Source organism: Oncorhynchus masou, chromosome 18, assembly GCF_036934945.1.
Source record: "Oncorhynchus masou masou isolate Uvic2021 chromosome 18, UVic_Omas_1.1, whole genome shotgun sequence".
NCBI classification, from domain to species: Eukaryota; Metazoa; Chordata; class Actinopteri; order Salmoniformes; family Salmonidae; genus Oncorhynchus; species Oncorhynchus masou.
Window position 1 is genome coordinate 54371637 of NC_088229.1, and position 26167 is coordinate 54397803.

A 26167-nucleotide genomic window follows, 5' to 3' on the forward strand; every position below is an offset into this window, starting at 1 on the left:
AATCATGCGAAATGCTACTCAAACAGGTTGAGCTGTTCTACCAGTGGTCTGAAGCAGTCGGCAAATAACCAGTGTTTTCAAGTGCAACTTTACGGACAATGGTTTTGGTAAACAGTTTGGAGATTAAACAATGCTCCTATGAAGGTTCCAATGATGAAGTGAGCCTTAAGATGCTTTCGGGAAACCGGGCCCTGGTCTGGAGCATATGTCAAACCCCAGTCCTGGAGAGTTGGGTGTCTGCGGGTTTTCACTTTTCCTGCTGCTTGATTGGTCAATTAAGGTAATTGATTAGTTAGAGGGGAGTTCCTATGTCTAGGTCTTAATTGGTCACAAATTGAAAGGAAATTACCAAAAACCAGCAGACAAACAGCCCTTCAGGAATTGAGACACCCCTGGCCTCTAGCAAGATGGCCAAAGGGCAGCTCCACTCTCACTACTCTTTGCCCTCGTTGTGGAAGTGTAAGACAGTAAGAACAGAATACACTATTACCACTTTTATTTGCAAATAAAAATCATTGTTGTACAAGACTGAATTTTGTCTGTGAATGTCAAGGTTCAAAGGGCAAAGTCAGTCCATGAAGTTGGACAAGATAGGGGCAAACAAAATGTAACATATTATAATGTCCATAAACATTGTGTTTAAAGTTTATCCAGCACAAGTTTAACTGTCCAAAAGAGTAAGAAAATTGTCTTCACTGAAGGAGTGGGCATTAGATGCCTGTGGATTTACAATCAGTTGTTCCATTATTGTCGAAAGACTTGAGTGATTTTTTGTTTAAGTCTGGAGGGAAAGATACTGATTTTCACCACGTAAGGGGTAGAGAATGTTGACAAGACAACCAGTTGAACTTCATTTCTGACACATAGATGTCCATTATAAAAAAGCAGAAGTCCTCATATGATTTTAAATACCCTTGTCGCTGTAGCTGTTCAGTGGGTTACCAAACGATAGTTGTCATTTGTCATTTTCACAAATTGCCTGTCTCCTAAAATGACTATGTCAACAAATTACATTCACTTTCATAGAGAATAATATTCCTCTCCACGGTTGCAGTGCACAACACACACGTCTCCAGTTTCCGGTCGAGTTCACCTCCCATAATGCCGTTCAGATGGTCTTCCCTAACAAGAAGTCAGCGTACTCCTTTCTGCGTAGTACGCGGTGCATTTTGAACGTGTTGGGCGAGGTGTTGGAGAAGGCCATCATTTGTTTACGCAGTTCCTTGAATGCACCCTCTGCCACCATCTGCACTCTCATTGGTCCAATGCTGCCTTTGAACCGGAACGACTTGTAGACAGCCGAGTCCTCCTGGACACACTGGTCCAACTGGTGAACAGGTGCAGGTGGGGTGTGTGTGTATATTTTTGTTTGTATGTGTGTGCGAGCAAGCGAGAGGGTATTTTAGAGTATGTGTGAAAGAGGGAGTTAGAGATTGAGAAAGAGAAGAGGGGCAAAATAGAAGATATTTCAGGAGCAATATATTATTTTCCATCGTAACCACACAACCGAAACAAGTTATGGAATACGTTCTCCAGGAATTGGCATAAAACAGAAAGAAATGTACGCAAACTCATGTTGACAGGTACTGAAATGAAAAATGAAACTGAACACAAAATGTTTCCCTACCTTGTAGCGTTGCTCCTCTGTCAAGTTCCTCACCCCCTTTAGCTCCACAAACACTTGATAGTGAGGATCAGAACCTCCACAAGACTCTCCTGCAACAGATACATGATGATCAACCACTGCACAAATCAAGCTGGAGCCAACATACAAAATGCCATATCTTCAATGGTCTAATCCCCCTATGAGCGAACATCCAATCATACATTTCCCCTAGGTACAGATCTAGGATCAGAATTCTCTCCCCCATTCCTAACTTTAACCATTAGAGGGGGGAAAAGAAATACTGACCTAAGATCAGTGTCTAGGAACAACGTCACCCTACACCAATTGGCACTACTACGAAAGCAAGTAGAGAGCCGTCTTACCCATTATGGCGCTCTCTGCGCAGCAGTAGTCAACTAGCTGAGCCCCGGGCCACTGGCTGATGGCTCGCTTCAGAGCCCCCAGAAACATCACCTCAGACACCTTCTCCCCCCGCACGCTCAGCATCTGACCCCGCCTACACACACAGGTCATGCACATAAACGAACACACACACACACACACACAGAGTACTTTAGAACTGTCCCACACACAGGCACAAAAACCATCCCCTCAGCATCTATCCCCATCAGAACACAGGTATTCTCACAAACCCAAGTACGTACAGAAAAGGTACACACCGGATGCAGTACTGTACCTGTATTGAAATTCTACAACTGGACACTGATTGTGGAAGCCAACCACTGTTACGATATCTCCCATACGATATCTATGAGACGAAAAAAAAAAAAAAAAAGGAGATATCCCTGTCAAATCACATATCAGTCAACACAAATGCAGTGCTTGGAAAACAACAGGAGGAGCTTCAGTTAAAGGGATAGTTCACTCAAATTACAAAATGTTATATTTGTTTCCCTACCTTGTAAGCAGTCTATGGACAACGACAGAGTGGAATGCACACGTTTTTTTACACTTAGCCACTGCCATTTTTTGCCAACTTTAGCATTTTTCAAACCAAAAACCAATGGAAGTCAATGTACCCAATAATGACAGGTTTTAAATCTCATGCACAAATCATCTTAAGGTCTCTGAAAGGGATTGTGACTTTGCTCAGTAACTTGGTTTGAAGTTACATTAAAGTCTGATTCTCCCAACCAAAAACCAGTGGAAGTCAAAATACCTGATATTAGCATGTTTTAAAGTACAATGATGTTTAACCTGAAGAGTCCAGATGCGTTGGTGACGACCAGCTCATAGCTGTGTCCCTCCTGCACTTCCTCCATGAGAAGTGTGTGTTTCTCAGGCGTCTCCTGGTCCAAACTGGCCTCTGGGAGGAACTCACAGAACATAGAGCGAGGACACAGCAAGTACCTCCTCCGCTCCTCCTCAGGCCACAGGTTCACCCCAATCAGACCTGCAGTGGCACAGGGATGTTAACACAGAGACATAACGTAATAGTGCAGGAACACAGAGACACATATAAAAGAGACAGATACACACGTGTAGTACCATCTAAATTATGTTCATTACTTGACTTGGGTTGGTGCACTAGCACCTCAGATTTACTACTGCGTGAGCCCCTGCACCTCTTTAGCCTATTAGCTCAAAAGTATTGTGGAATTCCTGCACCTAAATATATTATTTTATTTATTTAACAAGGCAAGTCAGTTAAGAACCAATTCTTATGTACAATGCCGGCCTCGTGCGGGGACGGGTTCTGGGATTAAAAAAATAGAAATAAAATATATATGACAAAACACAAATCACTACAACAGAGACAACACAACACTACATAAAGAGAGACTTAACACAACATAGCAAGGCAGCAACACAACATAAAAACAACATGGTAGCAATACAACACATGGTACAAACATTATTGGGCACAGTCAACAGCACAAAGGTCAAGAAGGTAGAGACAACAATACATCATACAAAGCAGCCACAACTGTCAGTAAGAGTGTCCAAGATCGAGTCTTCGAATGAAGAGATTGAGATGAAACTGTCCAGTTTGAGTGTTTGTTGCAGCTCGTTCCAGTCGCTAGCTGCAGCGAACTGAAAAGAGGAGCGACTCAGGGATGTGTGTGCTTTTGGAATGTGACTGGCAGAACGGGTGTTGTATGTGGCGGATGAGGGCTGCAGTAGATATCTCAGATAGGGGGGAGTGAGGCCCAGGTAGGGGGGAGTAAGAGGGTTTTATAAATAAGCAGAAAATCAAATTGAATTTAATTTGTCACATACACATGGTTAGCAGATGTTAATGCGAGTGTAGCAAAATGCTTGTGCTTCTAGTTCTGATAGTGCAGTAATACCTAACAAGTAATCTAACAATTCCCCAACAACTACCTAATACACACAAATCTAGAGGGGTGAATGAGAATATGTATATGGATGAGCGATGGCCAAGCGGCATAGGGAAAGAGCAATAGATGGTATAAAATACAGTATATACATGTGATATGAGTAATGTAAGATATGTAAAATTATTATTTATTATTATTATTTTTTATAGTGCATTGTATAAAGTGACTAGTGATCAATTTATTAAAACTGGCCAGTGATTGGGTCTCAATGTAGGCAGCAGGCTCTCGGAGTTAGTGATTGCTGTTTAGCAGTCTGATGGCCTTGAGATAGAAGCTGTTTTTCCAGTCTCTCGGTCCCAGCTTTGATGCACCTGTACTGACCTCACCTTCTGGATGGTAGCGGTGTGAACAGGCAGTGGCTCGGGTGGTTGATCACCTTGATGATCTTTATGGCCTTCCTGTGACATTGTGTGCTGTAGGTGTCATGGAGGGCAGGTAGTTTGCCCCCAGTGATGCATTGTGCAGACCACCACCCTCTGGAGAGCCTTGTGGTTGATGGCGGTGCAGTTGCCGTACCAGGCTGTGATACAGCCCGACAGGATGCTCTCGATTGTGCATCTGTGAAAGTTTGTCAGGGTTTTGGGTGACAAGCCTTCTTCACCACACTGTCTGTGTGAGTGGACCATTTCAGTTTGTCTGTGATGTGCATGCTGAGGAACTTAAAACTTTCCACCTTCTCCACTGCTGTCCCTTCGATGTGGATAGGGGAGTGCTCCCTCTGCTCTTTCCTGAAGTCCACGATCACCACCTTTGTTTTGTTGACGTTGAGCGAGACACCACACTCCGAGTGCCCTCACCTCCTCCCTGTCGGCTGTCTCGTCGTTGTTGGTAATCAAGCCCACTACTGTTGTGTTGTCTGCAAACTTGAGGATTGAGTTGGAGGCGTGCATGGCCACACAGTCATGGGTGAACAGGGAGTACAGGAGGGGGCTGAGCACACACCCTTGTGGGGCCCTAGTGTTGAGGATCAGCGAAGTGGAGATGTTTCCTACGTTCACCAACTGGGTCGGCCCGTCAGGAAGTCCAGGCTCCAATTGTACAGGGCGGGTTGAGACCCAGGACCTCCAGCTTGTTGATGAGCTTGGAGGGTACTATGGTGTTGAATGCTGAGCTGTAGTCAATGAACAGCATTCTTACATAGGTATTCCTTATGTCCAGATGGGATAGGGCAGTGTGCAGTGTGATGGCGATTGCGTCGTCTGTGGACGTGTTGGGGCATTGTGCAAACTGAAGTGGGTCTAGGATGGCCGGAAAGGTGGAGGTGATATGATTCTTGACTAGCCTCTCAAAGCACTTCATGATGACAGAAGTGACTGCTACGGGGCGGTAGTCATTTAGTTCAGTTATCTTTCACTTCTTGGGTACAGGAATAATGGTAGCCACCTTGGAGCATGTGGGGACAACAGACTGGGATGGGAGCAATTGAATATGTCTGTAAACACACCAGCCAGCTGGTCTGCGCATGCTTTGAGGATGCGGCTAGAGATGCCGTCTGGGCCAGCAGCCTTGCGAGGGTTAACACGTTTTACTCACGTCAGCCACGGAGAAGGAAAGGGGGAGGGGTGCAGTCCTTGTTAGCGGCCCGCGACGGTGGCACTGTATAATCCTTAAAGCAGGAATAGAAGGGGTTTAGTTTGCCTGGAAGCGTGATGTCGGTGTCCGTGACGTGGTGGGATTTCTTTATGTAGTCCGTGATTTCCTGCCACATATGTCTCGAGTCTGAGCCATTGAATTTGCGACTCCACCTTGTCCCTGTACTGGCATTTCACTTGTTTGATTGCCTTGGAGGGAATAGCTACACTGTTTATATTGAGACATATTCCCAGACCTCTTTCCATGGTTAAATGTGGTGACCGCACTTTCAGTTTTGCGCGAATGCCGCCAACCATCCACAGTTTCTGGTTAGGGTAGGTTTAAATAGTCACAATATCTCCAATGCACTTCTTTTTAAAACGCACTCACCGAGTCAGTGTATAAATTGATGTTATTCTCTGAGGCTGACCAGAACATATTCCAGTCCACGTGATCAAAACAATCTTGAAGCGTGGCTTCCAATTGGTCGGACCAGTGTGGAATGGTTCTTGTCACAGGTAAATCCTGCTTGAGTTTCTGCCTATAAGACAGAAAGAGCAAAATGGCGTCATGGTCGAATTTGCAAAAGGGAGGGCGAGGGAGGGCTTTGTATGCATCGCGGAAGTTAGAGTAGCAGTAGTCAAGGGTATTACGCATGCATGTAGCGCAATCAATATGCTGGTAGAATTGTTCTCAAATTTGCTTTGTTAAAATCCCCAGCTACAATAAATGCAGCCTAGGGATGTATGGTTTCCAGTTTGCATATAGTCTAGTGAAGTTCCTTGATGGCCGTCTTGGTGTCTGCTTGAGGGGTAATGTACACAGCTGTGACTATAACTGATGAGAATTCTCTTGGTAGGTAAAATGGCTGGCACTTGATTGTAAGGAATTCTAGATCAGGTGAGCAGAAGGACTTGAGTTCCTGTATGTTGTTATGATTACACTTTTGTTTTTTTATTTTACCTTTATTTAACCAGGCAAGTCAGTTAAGAACAAATTCATATTTTCAATGACTGCCTGTTCAGGGGCAGAACGACAGATTTGTACCTTGTCAGCTCGGGGGTTTGAACTTGCAACCTTCTGGTTACTAGTCCAACGCTCTAACCACTAGGCTACCCTGCCGCCCCACCATGAGCCGTTAATCATAAAGCATATACCCCCGCCCTTCCTTTTCCCAGAGAGGTGTTTATCTCTGTCGGTGCGATGCATGGAGAAGCCCGGTAGCTGAACCGATTCTAACAACATATCCCGAGAGAGACATCTTTTCGTGAAACAGAGAATTTTACAATCTCTGATGTCTCTGGAAGGCAACCCATGCTCAAATTTCATCTACCTTGTTGTCAAGAGACTGGACATTGGATATATACTTGGGAGCGGTGTGCGATGTGCACGTATATGGAGCCTGGCCAGGTGGCTGCTTCGTTTGCGGCTTCATTGTTTTGGATCGCCTACTGGACTTCGCTCCATTGTCCTGGGTGGTGGTCCGAACAGAGGAACCGCTTTGGGAAAATCGTATTCTTGGTCGTAATGTTGGTAAGTTGACGTTGCTCTTATATCCAATAGATCTTCCCATCTGTATGTAATAAGACTTAAGATTTCCTGGGGTAACAATGTAGTAATCAACCAGTCTTGCGACGGGTATACAGAGGTGACCAGTTTACAGAGGAGTATAGAGTGCAGTGATGTGTCCTATAAGGAGCAAATCTAATGGCCGAATGGTAAAGAACATCTATCTGCTCGAGAGCACCCTTACCTGCCGATCTATAAATTATGTCTCCGTAATTTAGCATGGGTAGGATGGTCATCTGAATCAGGGTTAGTTTGGCAGCTGGGGTGAAAGAGTCTAGATTTAACTTTAGCCTGCAGCTTTGATATGTGCTCAGAGAAGGAGTGTACCGTCTAGCCATACTCCCAAGTACTTGTATGAGATGACTACCTCAAGCTCTAAACCCTCAGAGATAGTACTCACACCTGTGGGGAAAGGGACCTTTGTGACCTTTGTTTTGGACCTTTGTTTTGGAGGTGTTCAGAACAAGGTTAAGGGTAGAGAAAGCTTGTTGGACACTAAGAAAGTTTTGTTGTAGAGCAATTTAACACAAAATCCGGGAAGGGGCCAGCTGAGTAGAAGACTGTATCATCTGCATTTAAATGGATGGCAGACTTCCTACGGCCTGAGCTATGTTGTTGATGTAAATTGAGAAGAGCGTGGTGCCTAGGATCGAGCCTTGGGGTACTCACTTGGTGACAGGCAGTGGCTGAGATAGCAGATTTTCTGACTTTATACACTCCACTCTTTGAGAGAGGTAGTTAGCAAACCAGGAGGAAAACCCCTCAGAGACACCAATACTCCTTAGCCGGCCCACAAGAACGGAATGGTGTACCAATATCAAAAGCTTTGGCCAAGTCAATAAATAAAATAGCAGCACAATATTGCTTAGAATCATGGGCAATGGTGACATCATTGATTACCTTTAAGGTTGCAGTGAAACATCCATAACCCGAGTGGAAACCAGATTGCATACCCAAGAGAATACTATAAAACAGTACTGGCACCCAAAATGAGTACCGGCACCTATTTAAGTCTAAATCAAGCACTGATTATGTTATGGTCTTTGCTATAATTTTGGCTTCAACCAACTACCACACTCGCATGAAAACACATGCACATGGAAGAGGCAGACACACAGACAGGGCCACTGTTACATTGTCTTTCTCAATAGATGAAGCCTGTATACTCTTGATGTCAAAAGGTGATGAGTCTCCTGTGCACTCACCCTCGGTGGCGGCGTAGAAGGGTGAGTAGAAGGGAATCCCCTGGCAGTAGCGCTCCCGCAGCATCTCCCCATAGATCTGATTAGATCCAGAGTCCACAGCCAGCACCAGGTTGAGCTGGGGCCAGAGGCGCCGCACGATGCCCACAAAGCCCTGCTGGAAGTGGGTCCGGAGCTGGGTGGCGCGCTCCGGGTCTGGCTTCATCTGGCCCTCCAGGCTGGCCCTCACCCCTGGCTCCAGGGTCAGAGCAGGGCTGACTCGACCCAGCTTGATGTCCTCCACCAGCTCCTGCCAACGCTCCTGGGGGAGGGGGGCGGACAGAAGATGGCATTATCAAATATAAATAATTACACAGTAATAAGAGTGCTGCAATGGAGGGTTATCCTATGTGCTCTTTACATAAAAGAGTATAACTGTACAGTATTTACACAATATAGTAAACCAGCTTTCCCAATCCTGGTATGTGTGTTCATCTCTAGCTACAGTACCTGGAGGGCACTGAAGGCATAAAAGACAGTGGAGGCGAAGTTGGACTCCAGGGTGCCCACGCTGGGGTCTTTGAGTGCAAAGAGGAGGTGCAGGTAGAGGGTGTCTCTCTCACTGGGCACCTGGAAGGGAGGTTGGCACCATAATTATAGTAATATAGAAGTGTAAAAAGACACAATGATAACTTTTGTTTCCCTGTTAATCGTAGTAGCATATTTACACTTTACAATTTGAAAAACATGTTTTCAGTGACAACAGCATTCTGTTTCTTCCGCCGTTATGCCCTTGAGCAAGGCACAGACCTCTTGTTTATTAGAAATGAAACAGAAGAAAACGGAAAAGACATACAACATGAACTCCAATAACAAAAGCGTTTTCCTTTCCGTTGCAAAACGTTTTGCTGCAGCGTGCCCTTATGAACACAACCCTGGTGCCAATCCTACCTGGAAGGCGGGTGCGGGTGTGGTGTATAGGTTGAGCATGTGGCGGGACGAAGCCGGGGTGGAGGAGTTAGGCCCAATGGGGATGCCTGCCTCAGACTGGCGAAAGGTGGGCGAGTAGAAGAGCTTGGTGGTGCGCTGGAGGCTGTCGCTGGCCGGGAACGCACGCCGCATGGCATCCAGACACACAGCCACGCCCTGGGGTGGAGGAACACACACACACACACACACACACAGTGAGAGTGTCAAGAACACAAATCAAATCAAATTTTATTTGTCACATACACATGGTTAGCAGATGTTAATGCGAGTGTAGCGAAATGCTTGTGCTTCTAGTTCCGACAATGCAGTAATAACCAACAAGTAATCTAACTAACAATTCCTACACTACTGTCTTATACACAGTGTAAGGGGATAAAGAATATGTACATAAGGATATATGAATGAGTGATGGTACAGAGCAGCATAGGCAAGATACAGTAGATGGTATCGAGTACAGTATATACATATGAGATGAGTATGTAAACAAAGTGGCATAGTTAAAGTGGCTAGTGATACATGTATTACATAAGGATGCAGTCGATGATATAGAGTACAGTATATACGTATGCATATGAGATGAATAATGTAGGGTAAGTAACATTATTCAAGGTAGCATTGTTTAAAGTGGCTAGTGATATATTTACATCATTTCAAATCAATTCCCATTATTAAAGTGGCTGGAGTTGAGTCAGTGTCAGTGTGTTGGCAGCAGCCACTCAATGTTAGTGGTGGCTGTTTAACAGTCTGATGGCCTTGAGATAGAAGCTGTTTTTCAGTCTCTCGGTCCCAGCTTTGATGCACCTGTACTGACCTCGCTTTCTGGATGATAGCGGGGTGAACAGGCAGTGGCTCGGGTGGTTGATGTCCTTGATGATCTTTATGGCCTTCCTGGAACATCGGGTGGTGTAGGTGTCCTGGAGGGCAGGTAGTTTGCCCCCGGTGATGCGTTGTGCAGACCTCACTACCCTCTGGAGAGCCTTACGGTTGAGGGCGGAGCAGTTGCCGTACCAGGCGGTGATACAGCCCGCCAGGATGCTCTCGATTGTGCATCTGTAGAAGTTTGTGAGTGCTTTTGGTGACAAGCCGAATTTCTTCAGCCTCCTGAGGTTGAAGAGGCGCTGCTGCGCCTTCTTCACGATGCTGTCTGTGTGAGTGGACCAATTCAGTTTGTCTGTGATGTGTATGCCGAGGAACTTAAAACTTGCTACTCTCTCCACTACTGTTCCATCGATGTGGATAGGGGGTGTTCCCTCTGCTGTTTCCTGAAGTCCACAATCATCTCCTTAGTTTTGTTGACGTTGAGTGTGAGGTTATTTTCCTGACACCACACTCCGAGGGCCCTCACCTCCTCCCTGTAGGCAGTCTCGTCGTTGTTGGTAATCAAGCCTTTCCACTGTTGTGTCGTCCGCAAACTTGATGATTGAGTTGGGAGGCGTGCGTGGCCACGCAGTCGTGGGTGAACAGGGAGTACAGGAGAGGGCTCAGAACGCACCCTTGTGGGGCCCCAGTGTTGAGGATCAGCGGGGAGGAGATGTTGTTACCTACCCTCACCACCTGGGGGCGGCCCGTCAGGAAGTCCAGTACCCAGTTGCACAGGGCAGGGGCGAGACCCAGGGTCTCGAGCTTGATGACGAGCTTGGAGGGTACTATGGTGTTGAATAGTCGATGAACAGCATTCTCACATAGGTATTCCTCTTGTCCAGATGGGTTAGGGCAGTGTGCAGTGTGGTTGAGATTGCATCGTCTGTGGACCTATTTGAGCGGTAAGCAAATTGGAGTGGGTCTAGGGTGTCAGGTAGGGTGGAGGTGATATGGTCCTTGACTAGTCTCTCAAAGCACTTCATGATGACGGAAGTGAGTGCTACGGGGCGGTAGTCGTTTAGCTCAGTTACCTTAGCTTTCTTGGGAACAGGAACAATGGTGGCCCTCTTGAAGCATGTGGGAACAGCAGACTGGTATAGGGATTGATTGAATATGTCCGTAAACACACCAGCCAGCTGGTCTGCGCATGCTCTGAGGGTGCGGCTGGGGATGCCGTCTGGGCCTGCAGCCTTGCGAGGGTTAACACGTTTAAATGTTTTACTCACCTCGGCTCCAGTGAAGGAGAGACCGCATTTTTCCGTTGCAGGCAGTGTCAGTGGCACTGTATTGTCCTCAAAGCGGGCAAAAAAGTTATTTAGTCTGCCTGGGAGCAAGACATCCTGGTCCGTGACTGGGCTGGATTTCTTCCTGTAGTCCGTGATTGACTGTAGACCCTGCCACATGCCTCTTGTGTCTGAGCCGTTGAATTGGGATTCTACTTTGTCTCTGTACTGACGCTTAGCTTGTTTGATAGCCTTACGGAGGGAATAGCTGCATTGTTTGTATTCGGTCATGTTACCAGACACCTTGCCCTGATTGAAAGCAGTGGTTCGCGCTTTCAGTTTCACGCGAATGCTTCCATCAATCCACGGTTTCTGGTTAGGGAATGTTTTAATCGTTGCTATGGGAACGACATCTTCAACGCACGTTCTAATGAACTCGCACACCGAATCAGCGTATTCGTCAATGTTGTTATCTGACGCAATACGAAACATGTCCCAATCCACGTGATGGAAGCAGTCTTGGAGTGTGGAGTCAGCTTGGTCGGACCAGCGTTGGACAGACCTCAGCGTGGGAGCTTCTTTTTTTAGCTTTTGTCTGTAGGCAGGTATCAGCAAAATGGAGTCGTGGTCAGCTTTTCCGAAAGGGGGCGGGGCAGGGCCTTATATGCGTCGCTGAAGTTAGAGTAACAGTGATCCAAGGTTTTTCCGCCCCTGGTTGCGCAATCGATATGCTGATAAAATTTAGGGAGTCTTGTTTTCAGATTAGCCTTGTTAAAATCCCCAGCAACAATGAATGCAGCCTCCGGATAAATGGTTTCCAGTTTGCAAAGAGTTAAATAAAGTTCGTTCAGAGCCATCGATGTGTCTGCTTGGGGGGGGGATATATACGGCTGTGATTATAATCGAAGAGAATTCTCTTGGTAGATAATGCGGTCTACATTTGATTGTGAGGAATTCTAAATCAGGTGAACAGAAGGATTTGAGTTCCTGTATGTTTCTTTCATCGCACCATGCCTCGTTAGCCATAAGGGATACACCCCCACCCCTCTTCTTACCAGAAAGGTGTTTGTTTCTGTCGGCGCGATGCGTGGAGAAACCCGTTGGCTGCACCGCTTCGGATAGCGTCTCTCCAGTGAGCCATGTTTCCGTGAAGCACAGAACGTTACAGTCTCTGATGTCCCTCTGGAATGCTACCCTTGCTCGGATTTCATCTACCTTGTTGTCAAGAGACTGGACATTGGCAAGAAGAATGCTAACAAACATAGTCATGACCAAAATAAAAATGGTCATCCTCTCTTCCTATAAGCACAGTATTTACAATTGGATAGGTGAAAGCTTTGATTTCACCACTACATATGCCAACAAGTAATGGTAGCTAAGGAAAATTGTCATTGGGGCTAATAGGGAGCATTTCCACTGACTGACCTGTAGGAAGAACTCTGTGTTGGTGTCCTTGGTGCTCAGCAGCATGGCGCTGGCCCCAGATGTACCCGATGTCATGGCTAAGATAAGGGGTTTCTCAGCTATGAGGACCTTCTCTTCTCCAGCCGCCACTCGCGTCACCAGCTCACGATAGTGCTCATACGTCGTCACTGGGTGACGTGTACGAAAGGCCTCACAGTCTGAGGACACAGAACATTGTCTGAATTGTACACTGAACAAAAAATATAAAAAAGCAACAATTTCTTTTTTTACAGTTAGTTCATAATAAGGAAATCAGTAAATGTAAATAAATTCATTAGGCGCTAATCTATGGATTTCACGACTGGGAATACATTTATGCCACACATTAATCATAAAACATGAGGTGATGGCACCAGAATGGGCTTCAGGATTTCGTCACAGTATCTCGGTGCATTCAAATTGCCATCGATAAAATGCAATTGGTGTTCGTTGTCCGTACCATACGCCTGACCATACTATAACCCTGTGTTATGTTCGAGACCACTTCAATCGAGACCGATTCAAGACCAAGACTGGAGCAAACCGAATGACCGATGTCATTCTTCTGTGAGCTGCTCCATCCCAAAACTTGTGAGGCGTCTGTTTCTCAAACTAGACACTAATGTACTTGTCCTATTGCTCAGTTGTGCACCGGGGCCTCCCACTCTTTCTATTCTGGTTAGAGCCAGTTTGCGCTGTTCTGTGAAGGGAGTAGTACAGTGTTGTACGAGATCTTCAGTTTTTTGGCAACTTCTCGCATGGAATAGCCTTCATTTCTCAGAACAAGGATAGACTGACAAGTTTCAATACAAGGTTATTTGTTTCTGGCCATTTTGAGCCTGTAATTGAATCCACAAATGCTGATGCTCCAGATACTCAACTAGGTCTAAAGAAAGCCAGTTTTATTGCTTCTTTAATCAAGACAACAGTTTTCAGCTGCGCTAACATAATTGCAAAAGGGTTTTCTAATGATCAATTAGCCTTTTAAAATTATAAACTTGGATTGGCTAACACAATGTGCCATTGGAACACAGGAGTGATGGTTGCTGATTATGGGCTTCTGTACGCCTATGTAGATATTCCATAAAAAAATCTGCTGTTTCCAGCTACAATAGTAATTTACAACATTAACAATGTGTATAATGTATTTCCGATCAATTTGGGGTTATTTAAAAATGGACAAAAAAATAGCATTTCTTTCAAAAACAAGGACATTTCTAAGTGACCCCAAACTTGAACGGTTGTGTACCTTTAATGCCTATTGATGAAGGTATCTTCCATATCAACGAGAATTAATAATAAAAGGCTAAATGACTACACACCATTAGCAGTCTTTGCCTTTAGGGTTAGCTCCATGTTGCAGCACGTGTTTATGGAAGACAAACGGAAGACTGAGGCGACCACTTATGCTAAATTAGCCATCTAGCATAACCATCTAGCATGCTCCGAACACCTGTGTGTAACAGAAGGAGGCCGCACGAAATATATCGTAACTGAAAAATACCTGAAACTGTGATAAAGTGGGTTAAAACAGTCCACACTAAGAGTATGTTTTGCATTTCTGAAATTTTTTCATTTTGATGTGATATAAAAAAGGGCTTAATTTCTAGAATCGTATAGCGATCAAGAATCCATTAACGTTTAGATGGGAGTATTTGAATGGCTCTGGCAGCCAAAACAGTCTACCTCTGGAAAAACAAACGCCTTTGCAGGCTGTACGATTTTAGCCTACTTATGCCACGATTTTGCCTTCCCAGACCAAATTTCCACGTCGTAGACAAATCCTTAGTTTGTAAACAATTGTCAGACGTCTTGGCTTGTTCACTGTGACATGGTCTAAGTCTGCAAATTAAGTACCGCTACATGCGGTCGTAGGCTCCGACAAAGTGTCAGAACCTTTTTGCCTTTATTGTGTTAATGTGGTTGGTGTTGCGAGTCGTTCCGAGAAGGGTGAAATTGCAGCTTGCAATTCAGGGCACTCCTGCATGCGGGCATTCTTGCATCTGCAGGAACCTCTCTTTATACTTCGATTGGTCTATTTTTATGCTAGGACAGGAAGAAGCCATTGCCGCTCTAGTACAGTAGGTAGTGTTAATCCACAATAACGTTGGGGGCGACAATGGTAGCTAGCTAGCCGTACACCGGTAGACAGTGTCCTTCGCCTCCGCCTCTCGGGCACTGTTTTCTGTTAACTACAGCGAGGGCAGGTGTTCGGCATGCGGGATATTCTAAGCTAGCACATGTGTGCTAGCTTAGCCAGCTAGTACGGTACACAGCAGGTGGAAGGTGGGGGCTAGGGCGAAAACTGTGCCTGACAGGCAGGGGCTAGGGCCACACCATTTGTTAACTAGCACGCTAGCTAGCACACGGTGTCGCCCTAGCCCCCGCCAGTCAGGCACAGTTTTCTCCGGTATGTACGAGAAGGGGGTGACACTGTATGCTAGCTAGAAAGTTAGCACACATGTCGCTAACAAGCAAGCTAGCTAGTTAGTTAGCACACGGTGTCGCCTTAGCCCCCTGCCTGTCAGGCACAGTTTTCTCAGGTACATAGGAGTCTCAGGTATGTAGGAGGCGGAGCGATAACGTGTGCTAACAAGCAGGCTAGCTAGTTTGCGAGCACACAGTGTCACCCCCAGCCTGTCAGACATGGTTTTCTCCGGTACAACACGATGTGCTCGCTAGCTAGTTATAACGAGGTGTCACTCCCGCCTGCTGTGCTAGCGGGAGGCGGGGACGACCGGTAGACAGTTCCCTTCACCACTCCTTCCCTACGGTCAGGCAGATACAGGAATGCCCACATGCAGGAACGCCCTTGCGGGCTGCAGATCCCAGTTACTATGTTATTAAAGTGTATAGATAACTTAATATCTATGCACAGTCACTTGAATAAATCTACCCATATGTACATATTACCTCAATTAACCAGTGCCACCGCACATTGACTCTGTACTAGAGGTCGACCGATTAATCGGTCTATTTCTGTGTGTTATTATGTTAAAATTAAGTATATGATTTGATAGGGCAGTCTGACTGAGCGATGGTAGGCAGCAGCAGGCTCGTAAGCATTCATTCAAACAGCACTTTCATGCGTTTTGCCAGCAGCTCTTCGCAAGCACTGCGCTGTTTATAACTTCAAGCCTATCAGCCTAATGGCTGGTGTAACCGATGTGAAATGGCTAGCTAGTTAGCGGGGTGTGCACTAATAGCGTTTCAAACATCACTCGCTCTGAGATTTGGAGTAGTCCCCATTGTGGAGCGATGGGCAATGCTGCTTCGACTGTGGCTGTTGTCGATGTGTTCCTGGTTCGAGCCCAGGTAGTGGCGAGGAGAGGGACGGAAGCTATACTGTTACACATACTATAGTGCCTATAAGAACATCCAATAGTCAAAGATATGAAATACAAGTGGTAGAGAGAGAAATAGTCCTATAAATACTATATTAACTACAACCTAAAACCGCTTCCCTTGGAATATTGAAGTCTCATGATAAAAGGAACCACCAACTTTCATATGTTCTGCGCAAGGAACTTAAACGTTAGCTTTCTTACATGGCACATATTGCACTTTTACTTCTCCAACACTTTGTTTTTGCATTATTTAAACCAAATTGAACATGTTTCATTATTTATTTGAGGCTAAATGGATTTTTATTGATGTATTATATTAAGTTAAAATAAGTGTTCATTCAGTATTGTTGTAATTGTCATTATTACAAATCAAAAAAAAATATAAAATATATACACAGTGGGGCAAAATGGTACTTAGTCAGCCACCAATTGTGCAAGTTCTCCCACTTAAAAATATGAGAGAGGCCCGTCATTTTCATCATAGGTACACTTCAACTATGACAGACAAAATGAGAAAAAAGAATCCAGAAAATCACATTGTAGGATTTTTAATGAATTAATTTGCAAATTATGGTGGAAAATAAGTATTTGGTCAATAACAAAAGTTTCTCAATACTTTCTTATATACCCTTTGTTGGTAATGACAGAGGTCAAACGTATTCTGTAAGTCTTCCCAAGGTTTTCACACACTGTTGCTGGTATTTTGGCCCATTCCTCCATGCAGATCTCCTCTAGAGCAGTGATGTTTTGGGGCTGTTGCTGGGCAACACGGACTTTCAACTCCCTCCAAAGATTTCCTATGGGGTTGAGATCTGGAGACTGGCTAGGCCACTTCAGGACCTTGAAATGTTTCTTACGAAGCCACTCCTTCGTTGCCCAGGCGGTGTGTTTGGGATCATTGTCATGCTGAAAGACCCAGCCATGTTTCATCTTCAATGCCCTTACTGATGGAAGGAGGTTTTCACTCAAAATCTCACGATACATGGCCCCATTCATTCTGTCCTTTACACGGATCAGTCGTCCTGGTCCCTTTGCAGAAAAACAGCCCCAAAGCATGATGTTTCCACCCCCATGCTTCACAGCAGGTATGGTGTTCTTTGGATGCAACTCAGCATTCTTTGTCCTCCAAACACGACGAGTTGAGTTTTTACCAAAAAGTTATATTTTGGTTTCATCTGACCATATGACATTCTCCCAATCTTCTTCTGGATCATCCAAATGCTCTCTAGCAAACTTCAGACGGGCCTGGACATGTACTGGCTTAAGCAGGGGGACACGTCTGGCACTGCAGGATTTGAGTCCCTGGCGGCGTAGTGTGTTACTGATTGATGGTAGGCTTTGTTACTTTGGTCCCAGTTCTCTGCAGGTCATTCACTAGGTCCCCCCGTGTGGTTCTGGGAGTTTTGCTCACTGTTCTTGTGATCATTTTGACCCCACGGGGTGAGATCTTGCGTGGAGCCCCAGATCGAGGGAGATTATCAGTGGTCTTGTATGTCTTCCATTTCCTAATAAGTGCTCCCACAGTTGATTTCTTCAAACCAAGCTGCTTACCTATTGCAGATTCAGTCTTCCCAGCCTGGTGCAGGTCTACAATTATGTTTCTGGTGTCCTTTGACAGCTCTTTGGTCTTGGCCATAGTGGAGTTTGGAGTGTGACTGTTTGAGGTTGTGGACAGGTGTCTTTTATACTGATAACAAGTTCAAACAGGTGCCATTAATACAGGTAACGAGTGGAGGACAGAGGAGTCTCTTAAAGAAGAAGTTACAGGTCTGTGAGAGCCAGAAATCTTGCTTGTTTGTAGGTGACCAAATACTTATTTTCCACCATAATTTGCAAATAAATTCATAAAAAATCCTACAATGTGATTTTCTGGATTTTTCCCCCTCATTTTGTCTGTCATAGTTAAAGTGTACCTATGATGAAAATTACAGGCCTCTCATCTTTTTAAGTGGGAGAACTTGCACAATATAATTTATATATATATATATATATATATATATTTTAATAAATCGGCCGATTAATCGGTATCTGCTTTTTTTGGTCCTCCAATAATCGGGATCGGCGTTGAGGCTCTGCATCTGTCCTCGTGCTCCTAGACCTTAGTGCTGCTTTTGATACCATCGATCACCATTCTTTTGGAGAGATTGGAAACCCAAATTGGTCTACACGGACAAGTTCTAGCCTGGTTTAGATCTTATCTGTCGGAAAGATATCAGGTTGTCTCTGTGAATGGTTTGTCCTCTGACAAATCAACTGTAAATTTCGGTGTTCCTCAAGGTTCCGTTTTAGGACCACTATTGTTTTAACTATATATTTTACCTCTTGGGGATGTCATTCGAAAACATAATGTTAACTTTCACTGCTATGCGGATGACACACAGCCGTACATTTCAATGAAACATGGTGAAGCCCCAAAATTGCCCTCGCTAGAAGCATGTGTTTCAGACATAAGAAAGTGGATGGCTGCAAACATTCTACTTTTAAACTCGGACAAAACTTTTAAACTCGGAGATGCTTGTTCTAGGTCCCAAGAAACAAAGAGATCTTCTGTTGAATCTGACAATTAATCTTAATGGTTGTACAGTTGTCTCAAATAAAACTGAAGGACCTCAGCATTACTCTGGACCCTGATCTCTCTTTTGAAGAACATATCAAGACTGTTTCAAGGACAGCTTTTTTCCCATCTACGTAACATTGCAAAAATCAGAAACTTTCTCTCCTAAAAGGATGCAGAAAAATGTATCCATGCTTTTGTCACTTCTAGGTTAGACTACTGCAATGCTCTACTTTCCGGCTACCCAGATAAAGCACTAAATAAACTTCAGTTAGGATTCTAGCAGCCGTATTTAGCACTGACTAGAACCCAAAAAAATTATCATATTACTCCAGTGCTAGCCTCCCTACACTGGCTTCCTGTCAAGGCTAGGGCTAATTTCAAGGTTTTACTGCTAACCTACAAATCATTACATGGGCTTGCTCCTACCTATCTCTCTGATTTGGTCCTGCCCTACATACCTACACTATGGTTACAAGATGCAGGCTTCCTAATTGTCCCTAGAATTTCTAAGCAAACAGCTGGAGGCAGGGCTTTCTCCTATAGAGCTCAATTTGTATGGAATGGTCTGCTTACCCATGTGAGAGACGCAAACTCGGTCTCAACCTTTAAGTCTTTACTGAAGACTCGTCTCTTCAGTGGGTCATATGATTGAGTGTAGTCTGGCCCAGGAGTGTGAAGGTGAACGGAAAGGCTCTGGAGCAACGAACCGCCCTTGCGGTCTCTGCCTGGCCAGTTCCCCTCTTTCCACTGGGATTCTCTGCCTCTAACCCTATTACAGGGGCTTTCATACCGTCCCTAGGAGGGGTGGGTCACTTGAGTGGGTTGAGTCACTGATGTGATCTTCCTGTCTGGGTTGGCGCCACCCCCCCTCCCCTTGGGTTTTGCCGTGGCGGAGATCTTTGTGGGCTATACTCGGACTTGTCTCAGGATGGTAAGTTGGTGGTTGAAGATATCCCTCTAGTGGTGTGGGGGCTGTTCTTTGGCAAAGTGGGTGGGGTTATATCCTTCCTGTTTGGCCCTGTCCGGGGGTGTCATCGGATGGGGCCACAGTGTCTCCTGACCCCTCCTGTCTCAGCCTCCAGTATTTATGCTGCAGTAGTTTATGTGTCGGGGGGCTAGGGTCAGTTTGTTATATCTGGAGTACTTCTCCCGTCCTATCCGGTGTCCTGTGTGAATTCCAGTATGCTCTCTCTAATTCTTTCTTTCTTCTCTCTCTCAGAGGACCTGAGCCCAAGGACCATGCCTCAGGACTACTTGACATGATGACTCCTTGCTGTCCCCAGTCCACCTGCTCCAGTTTCAACTGTTCTGCCTGTGATTATTATTATTTGACCATGCTGGTCATTTATGAATATTTGAACATCTTGGCCATGTTCTGTTATAATCTCTACCCGGCACAGCCAGAAGAGGACTGGCCACCCCACATAGCCTGGTTTCTTCCTAGGTTTTGGCCTTTCTAGGGAGTTTTTCCTAGCCACTGTGCTTCTACACCTGCATTGCTTGCCGTTTGGGGTTTTAGGCTGGGTTTCTGTACAGCACATTGAGATATCTGCTGATGTACGAAGGGCTATATAAATAAATTTGATTTGGAAAAATCATAATCAGGCGACCTCTACTCTGTAGATGTACACCCTGTATATAGCCTCGCTATTGTTATTTTACTGCTGCTCTTTAATTTGTTACTTTTATTTTCCTTTAAACTGCATTGTTGGTTCAGGCCATGTAAGTTAGTATTTCACTGTAAGGTGAATTTGATTTGATTTTGATTTGACTGCAGCCAACATCTGCAGGAACCCCTTTTTATACTTCGATTTTATACGCACCCTGCGCCTCCCATTGGTTCCTTCATGAACAACCCCGCCTAGGATTTTGCGCCCTCACCGCCGTGGCCCAGGTTCGATTCCCGGTCAGGGAATCACTCTTTGGGCTCGCCCGGGATTGGCGCAGCGGTCTAAGGCACTACATCTCAGTGCAAGAGGCCTCACTGTATTCTCTGGTTCCCGTGATGGAGAGTACCATAGGGCGGTGCACAATTGGCCCAGTGTTGTCCACGCTTGGACGGAGTAGTCCATCATTGCAAATAAGAATTTGTTCTTAACTGACTTGTCTAGTTAAATTAAGGTTATATAAAAAAAAATGTATGTACAACCCCTCCTAGAGCATCCCATTGGTTCATGCATTAGCATCCCATTTGGATTCTGCATGAAACCAGAGTCCTGCTAGCTAGATACTGATAGTCAGTGGTCCCGTCTGCCGAACACCTGCCCCCACAAGTCGTTAACAGAACTGCGGGAAAACAGTGCCCGACAGGCAGGGGTGAAGGACACTGTCTAAGCTAGGGTTGCAAAGGGTTGGAAACTTTTCAGAAATGTTTCATGGGAAGTTAAGCCCGGGATGCACAGTGCATTCTTCCATCATATGTTCAGGCTGTGCTGCTCATGCATTGAATCTGCTCCTCAAGAACATCATGGCAACATCAAAAACAATGGATACACTACAAGAGAGCCAAGGAAATGGTTAGGTATGTGAAGAGTCACCAAGTTAAGGCAGCAATCTACCTCACCAAGCAAAGTGAGAAGAATAAAAACACCACATTGAAGCTGCCCAGCAACACCTGTTGAGGTGGTGTTGTCATCATGTTTGACAGTCTCCTGGAGGGGAAGGAGTCTCCAAGAATTGGCCATATCACAGTCTGCCGATATGGACAGCCGCATCAAGAGGATCCTCCTGGATGATGTATTTTGGGAGAGAGTGGTAAGCAGCCTGAAACTCCTGAAACCTATAGCAGTAGCAATTGCACAGATTGAGGGAGACAATGCCATTCTGTCTGATGTTCAGATTCTGCTTGCAGATATAAGAGAAGAAATCCGTACTGCCCTGCCCACTTCACTGTTGCTCCAAGCAGAGGAAACTGCAGTTCTGAAATACATCAAAAAGGGTGAAGACTTCTGCCTGCAGCCCATACACACCTCAGTGTACATGTTGGACCCCAAGTATGCTGGCAAGAGCATCCTGGTGGAATGGACTTTGTGGATCTGAGGCCACCATCTTCCAAATCTCACCAACATCAGCCGCCTCAGAGGGCAACAGGTCCTTGTTTGGGAACACACACACCAAAGCAAACAACAGGCTGACCAATACAAGGGTAGAAAAATTGGTGGCCATCCAGGCAAATTTGAGTCTTTTGCGCCCGGCAACGAGCTAGGTAGGAAAGTAACTGTGAAGATGAGGCCTCAGAGTCTGATGTTAAAAAATTGGACATTGAGGAAGTCCAGGGAGAAGACATGGAAGCCTGAGAGGAAGACAACCAAAGCTTTAGTTTCTAGACTATCATTTTACAGATGTATGTTGAAAACGTTATTGGGAGATGCGATGGATAATGGGGGATCATTCAATATTCCCTTTCTTTTGTTGTTCAGTGAAATCATCCCATGTGAAGAGTCAACTCATTTAATTAAAGTTCAATTTGTAACTAAATGTTTTTATTTCTATTGGAAGGATTTAATAATTTCCAATTATGTCTACTTATGATAAGGTAAAATGTTTATGTGTCTGTCTCCATATGAAATTGTAAATATATCCAATGCAAAAAACATCGACATTTAAATGGTATTAATATTAATTTATTTCCAATAATTCCCATATATTCCCGTTAATTCTCACGGAATGTTTCCACCTCTGACTTTTTCCCAAAATGTGCAAGCCTACCGGTCACACCCACCTCCCGCTAGCACAGCAGGCTAGAGGCTGGTGCAACACTGTGTGCTAACTAGCTTGATAGTTAGCTAGCTAACAAACAGAGTCAATCCCGCCACCTGCCTGCTGTGAACCGTAGTCCTCTTTAGGACTAGCTGGCAAAGCTAACACACAGTGACGTTTGCTACAGCCTGCCAAACACCTTCCCTCGCCGTTGTTAACAGAACTGCGGGAAAACAGTGCCCGACAGACGGGGTATATTTTTAAATTAGGACAGGCAGGAGGCTGGGGTGCTCCAGTACAGTAAGTGGCGTTCATGCACAATAATGTAACGTTGGATGCCACAGACGAACACAATTGAAGAAGGGGCGGTGGCAGATAGCTAGCCATACACCGATGGACAGTATCCGTTGCCCCGCCCCTTCATCTGAGGGGTTCATCCGCAGCTGGCATCCAACGTCGTGCATTAACGCCACCTACTGTACTTGAGCGCCCCTGTCTCACGCCTGTCCCATGTTAAAAATGGACCCATAGAAGTATAAAGAGGGCAGATGCAGGAATGCCCAGAATTTCGGTGCAAATGCACCCTTTTCTGAGCTGCTGGCACATGCACAAATCAAATAAACTGCTGCAGTTGACGTAGCTTATATCGGCTGACCAGTCTCGCAAACCAATCGCAGAATGTGACTGCAGAACTGACACAAATCATACCACCTGGCCAGGTTGGTTGATAGTACGATTTGCGTCAGTTCTGCCGTCAACCAACCTGGCATCAATATTTTAATTTGGTAACATCAAGACGTAATCGTAAAAGACTGAATCCGATGTACTTTCTGGAAAGGCTTTCGTAATGGTAGGCTCATCTAAACTACTTTTAAAAGACTACATTCTTGGGCTAGCCTACATCATACAATTTATTGCAATTTGAGGAAACGTGATGTGAGTTATCGCAAGCATGTCATCAGAACGTAGAGGCAGTCAATCACTTAGCAAAAAGTTACATCACTGGCATAATGACCTTACATCACAAGCTTTTGCTGAGGTCGAATATGCTGAGAGCAGAACGTGCACGGTCATTGGATGGCTATATTGTGCAAGTGAACAAATGTGCATTATTATGCAAGTGTCTTATAATAACGTGGAATGATTACCTTTGATTGAGCTAAAATCATACTGCTTTCCATAACATGTGTTAGCGTTCTTGCGCAGGCGCTTTAGAAGAGTTTCCTCTTGAACTTGCCGTATATTCTGCGTATCGGCTTCCAGTTTCCTTCTTTGCCGCTTACCCAGCCAACCCACAACCTTCACGGCAAAATACTGGCTTAGCAGACTGCTCAAAGTCCGGTTCTCTCCTTTCACTTTCGAGCTTATGTCCCTCCAAAGCAGCGCCATTCCACCCAGAGACAGGACTCCAAGCACACTGGGCAAAGGACGCACCATCCCGAGGAGCTCTGTTACACAAGGTGGAAAGCACAGAATCGGTCACGCGAGAGCGCTGTTGGTCTACACACATCCATAACAACCAGTCGATAAACATGATCAATCTACATAAGTCAGAAATAGCAATAGGCTATTCATATTCCATTAAGTTGTTTTTGAACATAGACTAAGAAGTTATTTTCCCACCAAGAACGGGAAGTTTAATGAACAAATCTTTAAAACGGGCTATTACCATGGAAGCGCACATACATCACCGCTAGGCTATCAGTTCAGTAGTCAAAGCAATGGTTCACTTCAAATATTCATAATGTAGCTTACCAAGACTTTGTCCAGTGGCTATAATAATGGAGAGAATTGTAATGACTAATGCACAACGAATACATTTCGAGCGCCCTAATATAGCCATCGAACTGATCAACTCATAAATCATTTCAAAATAAGATAAAAAGGTTTTCGTTCACGATAAAGCTGTCAATCTGTTAACTTTAACGAATGGAAAAGCATTGTCCAGTCCGGTAACTAAGTTTAAAACATGAGGATTCTTCACTTTGCAAGATGTTTTCAAGCAAAAATTTCACTTCCTTGTTTCGACCGGTCACCAAAGATGTTCTATTATAAAGACAAGATGGTCGAGTGGCCACTAACAATGGATATACATTTCGTCAAAGATAGAAGGGAGGCGAGATCAGATGGGACCATTATAGCAAATATTTTTTATATCTAAACTATCTGTGATTCTAGCCAATGAGAGGGCAGATACGCATGTCAGGCACAACTGCAATATAGTCGTTTTTTTAAGTTGCCGAAATGCCACGGTCGTCCACGTATATCAGTGCATTCGTAACAACCTAACATTTACGACACTTATATTCGATAAAATAAGCCTCACATAGCAAATTAGTAATTACATTTTTTGTTGACCTCTATACAAAAATTCCTCACTTCATGTTCTTATTTGTGTAGATGAATTTTGGGCGGAGTATACCATCTCGCTTTGCCTCTTCCTCTCTGCTGATTCTTCTTCTTTGAAGTTTATTGGCAGACTACAACATATAAACTGTTTTGCCGCCACCTACTGTACTGGGTAGTGAACGAGAAAATAAAACAATCCATTGCGGGTAAAAGAGAGAGAAAACGACATGCAAATACAAATATAGACACATCCCACTCCTTCAGTCACAGTCCAATCCAATCTACATTTGAACGGCAGCAAATGTCTCTCCACTTACTCTGTCTTACTTATGGCTGCTTTTCAACCAGTGCTTGCAGTGTTCGTGTTGGTTGGATTCTAGGTGTCAAGAACATGGCTGTTTGAAGGAGAGACAGAGGCACCTGGAGAGACATCGGACCCCAGCCCAGCAGTCACAGCAGGAACTTCTGGGTTCCTGACATTCTCCTCCTTCGTGGTGTCAGCAGGAAACCTGGCCTCAGGGCAATGCCTAGCATTTGAGATGTAAACTTGACCCCCCCCCCCCATTTAGTATGATATGTTACGTTATATTACATTACAAATGGATTAGTGGTCGTACGATATCATAGGAATTGGAGGTAGAGGTCTTTTCGTATCCCAAAATTGAGACCCGATTGTAAAGGATGTGAAATAGCTAGCTTGTTAGCGGTGGTGCGCGCTAAATAGCGTTTCAATCGGTGACGTCACTTGCTCTGAGACCTTGAAGTAGTGGTTCCCCTTGCTCTGCAAGGGCCGCGGCTTTTGTGGAGCGATGGGTAACGATGCTTCATGGGTGACTGTTGTTGATGTGTGCAGAGGGTTCCTGGTTCGCGAGGGGACGGTCTAAAGTTATACTGTTCCCATCCGAGACTGACAGCAACCAGTAATTTTCACCCCAAAATCAATACCGATCCGATTTAGATCTGAGGTATACCAGATCCCAGTGGCAATTTGAGCATGTAAATCTTGGTGGGGCAATCAACATATATATATTTTTTACATGCATACCTGCATTAATTGCACCATAACAGTGCCCACAAACTGTTTGGGCCTACATAAAGCTGTGCCAACAGCAGAGCTTTCCTTCCAGCACCATGGAGTGAATCCTTGCCACTTGTACACCTGGCTATCAGCGGAGCCTAGTCTGGCAGTAAAACAGTTCATTCAGCCTGCTTTTTTTTAAACCATAGCTGACATGGCTGACTTGCTTCAACAAATGTGGTTACTCCTGACTCCTTGTGGATAAGAACTTCTTTCTCCTTCAATAATAACAAACGCCAAAATGAGTTTGGACTTTTGAACCATACCCCGTACGGGGCAGCAGGGTAGCCTAGTGGTTAGAGCATTGGCCTAGTAACCAAAAGGTTGCA

At 44.9% G+C, this 26167-nt stretch overlaps 1 protein-coding gene across 1 annotated transcript; it reads right to left on the minus strand.

The window, feature by feature from the left end:
• Positions 1-481: 481 nt before the first annotated feature.
• Positions 482-24494, minus strand: ghdc (GH3 domain containing). Its single transcript, XM_064923717.1, has 11 exons — positions 24167-24494; positions 23560-23859; positions 12791-12987; positions 9243-9437; positions 8802-8921; positions 8316-8613; positions 2825-3020; positions 2304-2375; positions 1990-2123; positions 1628-1716; positions 482-1327 (listed from the first exon to the last, which is right to left on the minus strand). The coding sequence occupies exons 1-11, from the start codon at positions 24276-24278 to the stop codon at positions 1109-1111; spliced, it is 1932 nt and encodes a 643-aa protein (XP_064779789.1). The 5' UTR covers positions 24279-24494; the 3' UTR covers positions 482-1108.
• Between the last annotated feature and the right edge of the window lie 1673 nt (positions 24495-26167).

Bases quoted from the DNA above. Each gene is read 5' to 3' on its own strand.
- ghdc (XM_064923717.1), bottom strand. From the start codon at position 24,278: ATGATTTATGAGTTGATCAGTTCGATGGCTATATTAGGGCGCTCGAAA. The intron at 9,438-12,790 runs GTCAGTCAGTGG...CCTCCACCCCAG, and splicing joins ACACAGAGTTCTTCCTACAG to GGCGTGGCTGTGTGTCTGGA. The intron at 2,124-2,303 runs GTACAGTACTGC...CTGTGTGTGTAG, and splicing joins GTTGTAGAATTTCAATACAG to GCGGGGTCAGATGCTGAGCG.